General features: G+C 39.9%; 1 protein-coding gene across 2 annotated transcripts in view; it reads right to left on the reverse strand.

Annotated features, from left to right (window-relative positions):
• Window positions 1-6,000, reverse strand: part of PIEZO2 (piezo type mechanosensitive ion channel component 2) — a 284,493-nt gene that overhangs the window by 40,691 nt on the left and 237,802 nt on the right. For both annotated transcript variants that reach the window (XM_057368929.1, XM_057368928.1), the window contains exons 30-31: window positions 4,625-4,746; window positions 3,728-3,799 (exon numbers count right to left, since the gene is read on the reverse strand). In XM_057368929.1, coding sequence (XP_057224912.1) covers window positions 3,728-3,799; window positions 4,625-4,746 — 194 coding nt within the window. The remainder of the gene's footprint in view (window positions 1-3,727; window positions 3,800-4,624; window positions 4,747-6,000) is intronic.

Raw genomic sequence — 6,000 nt, forward strand, 5'->3', positions numbered from 1 at the left:
TATGATTAATTGAGGGAGTAAAAAAAGCCCAGCAGGTAAGTAAATGAACTTACATGAACAATACCACTGGACAAAAAATACAGAACTTCTCTTTAAAACACTGAGGCARTCCTTTAAACTATGCGATGGAATAGTATTACTTAATACTTTCTTCAAACATTTAAACTTTTTTGAGGTAATGGAAAACCTTGGCTTGTTTAAAACTAATCACTTGGATTCTGTTAAAGTGATTGCAAATGAGTTTTAATTTTATGCCCATGGATTCAGAAAGTTTCTGAAACCTTGATASAGTATAGGTGCCCAGTGATTAAGCTAGGCCTTATATCCTTGAACAGAAGCAATGTTTTTATTTCTCAGATGGCAACAGGCCTACATGAACGAACAAGGGAAACAAAAGAAATAAAAATAGGTAATGAGCAAGAGAAAAATAAAAATAACAGCATTACATTCAGCAGTGAAAAATGGTAAATAATTTTGACATTTAAGCTGAAATATTTAAAGGAACATTTACTTAGGTGAAACTTTACAAAATCTGGATATATGGAGCAATACATATTTATATAAAATTGTATCTAAACAACATTATRGGTCTCTGGAAAAGTGACAATTGCTTTAATTCAATCATACCTTGAATTATACAACAGGTCCTGTGTGCAGAGAGACCACACATAATTACTGTACAAACCTCAGGGTAAGCACATTCTGCAATTTCTCCAGAATTCTTTGGATCATAACTTTGGCATCTAAAAYTCCCTCACAGAGGGAATTTGGTGCCTCATGTGCCTAGTTATGTGTTTTAGTACAAATGAATGCCCTGCACAAGGACAGAAAGTCCACTTCAGCAGTTCTAATTGTTGCACTGAGGTGAAAGGAAGTCTGGATCTTTCCTGGATKAAACAAATTAATTATTTGGGGCTGCACCTTCCAAGAAGGCCCATTTGAAATGCATTTTAAGAGATGAAAGTATTTTAAGAGCCAGTAGTTAGCAGTTCTCTTTCATGGAAAGGTATCTTGTRATCAGCAACAGAAATCACCAGTGCAGATCGGCGGGGTGTGGTTTGATATTTGGGAAAACCTCTATTGCAGTGCAGCTCCATAAAGGCTCAGAGTAGCACTCGGTCAGGCTTGGAATGCCTGAGCTGGCAGAAAATGAATCCACACTGATCCCCTTATAGAATTTTTAGGTTAAAGTGAATGTGAGAGGACACTCCACCCCTTTTACATCTCAAGAGAGAGGTATGATTGAATAGCAATAATGCATTCTTGCACACATCAGAATAGAGTCAGTGGTGTGTTGGTCACCTACAAGAATTGCTGAGGAGACCAAGATTTACTAATGACACAGTTCATGGCCAGACTGGACAGCAGACCCCTCCTGTACTGCAAAATGTGGCTTCCTCCAACTGAGAAAAGGGACGGACAGGCTTTTCCTGTGGGATGAGGTGGAGGAGGCAGAAGGGGAACCATGCAGGACAAAGCATAATCCCAACATCTGCTTGTGCCCAGAGGGAAAGAGCTCCCCAGGACATCTGCAGGCACCATCCTTTGTGCTACCTCARTCACAAGTGTGTGACCCAGGAGAATCCATGTGGTCCTAACTCCTGCTGATCATTGTGGGACTCCATAAATAATCCACAAACACAGGAGCAACCACACCTCTCTACAGGGGAAATTGGGAKTTACTGTCAGTGAGGAAATCCTCACTGATAATTCATCTGTTCTACTCAGACCCAAATCCATGACTGTTTTAATTGCTACAATATACAAAATGAGGCATCTTTCCGCACAATAAAATATAGCAAGTGATATAAAAATAACAGTGGATGTCTAAATTAAAAACTTCAAGCTTGAGTGACTCTACTGTCACATATACCCCCACAAACCCATTCACTGAGATGAAGAGCCACCTSCTGCAGAATGCTGCAGTCACCCTGGTGTTTCAAAAAGAATGAATGGAGAATATCTGTCTATTCCCAGTCTGCATTCCTGTGAACACCTACTGTCAGTGCCATGTTTCAGTGAGTGTGGATGCAAGGATCAGRGTCTGTGATGTTTCCCACAAGGTTTTGCATTATTGCAGTAAATAATTTCAAGAATGCTCAATATTTAAATACCAAAATGMAACTTGCCATCTAAGAACATTTAARTAATGAGGATGAAATATGTAAAAGCCAAAGTCAATATCTCTCTKTGCAGTTCTTACTACAAAACCATTGGTGAATAAACAAGAGACCGTATCCCATTCCTTCAAAATCACCATAGCTTGAAATTCTATAGTAAAAACTCACAAATCATAGTTTTTGTTTTTTTTCATTTTTGTTCTTAATGAAATTACAAGACAAGAATTTCATTTTTGTAAGACTTGAAAAGGATAGGTCTCTCTAAAGTGGCAGTGTGCCCTTTAGAAAAAGAAAAGTAGAGGCACAGTTTACTTGTGACTTGATAGAAATAAACATACCATGTTCTGTTAAACACTGCTGGCAAACATCTATCTGCTGTAGTTATAAATAAATACACACAGGTAAATGAAGCAGAATGTACATGTGTAAAATTATCACTTGGACAACCTCTTAACCTAAATGACCAAACACAATACAGACACTCATAGTTTTAGTGGCATGAAGCTGACTTAGGGGAGGTTTAGGTTGGATAGAGGAAGTTTTTCACCCAGAGGGTGGTTGGGCACTGAACAGGCTCCCCAGGGAAGTGGTCACAGCACCAAATCTGACAGAGCTCAAGAAGCCTTTGGACAGTGCTCTCAAGCACACGGGGTGACTCTTGGGGTGCCCTGTGCAGGGCCAGGAGTTGGAATCAATGATCCTGATGGGTCCTTTCCAACTCAGCACATTCTCTGTTTCTGTGATTCTGTGGTTCTATGATTTAAGACTCTTATCAGTGCTCTACATTTAGGTATTTTTTCACATCTTCAGAGGTTACTAAACAGCTCACATCTGATTTCATTCAACAAAMATCCAATTGAAGGACATCTGATTTGAGATTGCAACTTAGCTTTCCTGTTCTACCTAATCCATCATATTACTGGCCTGGGCAACAAATTATAATATCATAATTACATGAGTGACACATGCTAATAGTKTCTTCTGCACAAGGCTGGACATATTTTTGCTCTCAGGTAAACAAACAAACAAAAAAAAAACAACCCAAAAAATAGTAAAACAACTGGCATCAACAGTACACAAAAGTGTCATTAGAGAGATGAAGCTGAGCTCTGTGCAGCATAGTTCTGGGAGCAGTCTTTCTACCTTACTGTGATGCTCAGATTTCTACAGCTGACACTAGAATGACTGATGAGCCATGAAAGAAGATGTATGATGTGTGTACATGAAAAAGAAATTATGACTAATCTTTGAATGCATTGGCAAATTTTCACATTCACATTTTTAAATACATTGAGCTCTGCAGGAGTTGAAAATTTTGAAGTCAAGACAGATTCTTTTTGGCACATGTTTATCTGATTTGATATTCTTCTAAGAATGCTACAAGTATCAAGCTAGCTATGCTTCCAACACACAGAAGTTAAAAATATAGTTAAATTCTTTGAAGATTGAAAAATAGAAATAATTTTTTTTAAAAAAAMCCCAAGCCTTCTATCAAGTCACAATCACAAAATCAGACATAAAACAAACAGGTTATGGGAATGCCTTCATTCTGATCAAGGATATAAGGGTTAAATCCACATATTTGTAAGAGGATTGAGAAAACCTACTGGAAGCATGATCAACCCAAGGCCGCCACCACAGCTTTTTTTTGCCCTTGGCTTTCTCTTTGTCTGCTTCTCCTAAAATAAAATATGTTCAAATATTAATTTTACAAAATGAGAAACATATTTCTTACAGTGATTAATAGTTTTTAATTTCTCTCAAAAGAGCTAAAATTTCACGAGCACGTTAGATGTCAGATCTACTGAGTACATTTAATATTAAAATAATGCAAAACCATGACCACTAAGCAGAAATACTCTGGTTTATGCAGCAGTTAAAACAGTATTCTACTCTAAAACAGCTAAAAAGTTGAGTTTTGTGTTTTAAAACATACTGTCATACTTGAGGAAAAAAATTCCCTTCTCTCAAATCTCCTTACATTCAAGCTCAAAAAATTTTTAAATCCAGTAAGTCCTGATCCCAGGCGAGTGCTGGAAATGTGGCACTAGATAGGTATAATTTTGTCTGTTCCCATGTTTCAAATAACATTAAAAGTACACAAACATTTCAGTGACTGAAAAAAAAATCCAGAACAGTGTCCAGAAAACCTTGCTGGAAAAATGTTTGTGCTACCTAWTTGTAAAACTGTGGTTTWTAGATAATGACTTTCATYAAAACAAACCTCWGATTCTTTTCASGTTTCTGCCMACAGCCTGAAGTTAAGCAAAAGTATCCTCAAAGCAAATGATATTCTCTAAACGTTGTTACACTACATAACACTGATTTTTTTTTTTTGTTGAAATAAGCCTGGAACTGATACTCAGCTAACAAACTTGTTGCATGCTGGCAGTAGTCAAGAACAATTTATCACTTATCTGACTAACAGGTCTATCAGATCCTTAGCACTCAACTGCAAATATGGTTCAAGAGTAGCTTGAACTAATGGTAGTAGCTAATGGTACCTTCGTCATCCTCTTCAGAAACCTTCTGAATCTCYGGCCCCTCTGAGGACTCCTGGTTCATGCTGAGCATCCTCTCTTTACCCTTCTTGTATTTTTGCTGCCTGGCTTTGATGCGATCCATTCTAGCAAAAGGAAGAAAGTTATCAGATTTGTGACTTAACCCTTTTAGAACCACACTGAAAAAAAGTGCGTGCACACACACACACACACACACACACATTCTGCAACACTTCCAAGGGAAATATTCTACATTGTCCTTGATCCTGCCCTTAAACAGGAGTTAAATCACTCTGAAGGAGTTGGCTGGAAGGATCAAGCATGGATGTTCACTCACTGGTCAGTGAGAGCTGGGTTTCCAGCCATCACAACTGCTTTACCTGCTTCCACTTAACCATCTTATTACCATTTAAAATGGAAAGAATTATTGTCAGCAGCTGTAGCACACCAAATGAAGCATTGATAAAAAATAACTTCTGCCTAATGCAGTGCTTTTACTGAAATTTGCCACTCTGAACCAGCAGTGTGGCTGTTCCTGCACTATCTGTACTACATTTTCACCCTTTAAGATAATTTGTCTCAATTACACCAGTRACAAGTKGTGTCCCTTGGGGGTCYSGTGCCATTTTTAGTGTCTTCATCAATGACACAGACAGGGGGATCAACTCACCCTCAGCAGGTTTGCAGAGGACACCAAGCTGTGTGGTGCCTTGGCACAGCTGAAGGTTGGGATGCCATCCAGAGGRACCTGCACAAGCTCAAGAAGTTGGTGCACARGAACCCCATGAASCTRAATAAGACCAAGTGCAAGGTGCTGCACCTGGGTGAGGGCAACTCCAGTGTMAACACGGGCTGGGGGATGAAGTGATTGAAAGCAGCTCCACTGAGGATGGGCTGGGGCTGCTGCTGGGTGAGAGGCTGCACATGAGCCTCAGTGGGCACTCCCAGCCTGGAAACCCCACTGTGTCCTGGGCTGCATCCAAACCAGCGAGGGCAGCGGGGTGAGGGATGGGATTCTGCCCCTCTGCTCTGGTGARACCCCACCTGCAGGGATGCATCAGWTTGGGAATGCCCAGCTCAGGAARGACATGGAACTGCTGGAGAGAGTCCAGAGGARGGCCAGAAAGTGATTAGAGGATGGAGCACCTCTCCTGTGAGGAAAGGCTGAGACAATCGGGGTTGTTCAGCCTGAAGAAAAGACTCTGGAGAGATCTTACTGTGGMCTTTCAGCAGCTGCAGAGAGCKTATAGGAAAGACGGGGYCAAACATTCTYRCAGGGTCTGTTGTGAGGACAAGGGGAAATGGTTTTGAACTGAAGGAGGGTCATTTCAGAGTGGGTATAAGGAAAAAGCTTTTACAATGAGAGTGGTGAAGCACTG

Source organism: Malurus melanocephalus, unplaced genomic scaffold (assembly GCF_030028575.1).
Source record: "Malurus melanocephalus ecotype Western Australia unplaced genomic scaffold, MMel_1.1 scaffold_99, whole genome shotgun sequence".
Lineage (NCBI taxonomy): Eukaryota > Metazoa > Chordata > Aves > Passeriformes > Maluridae > Malurus > Malurus melanocephalus.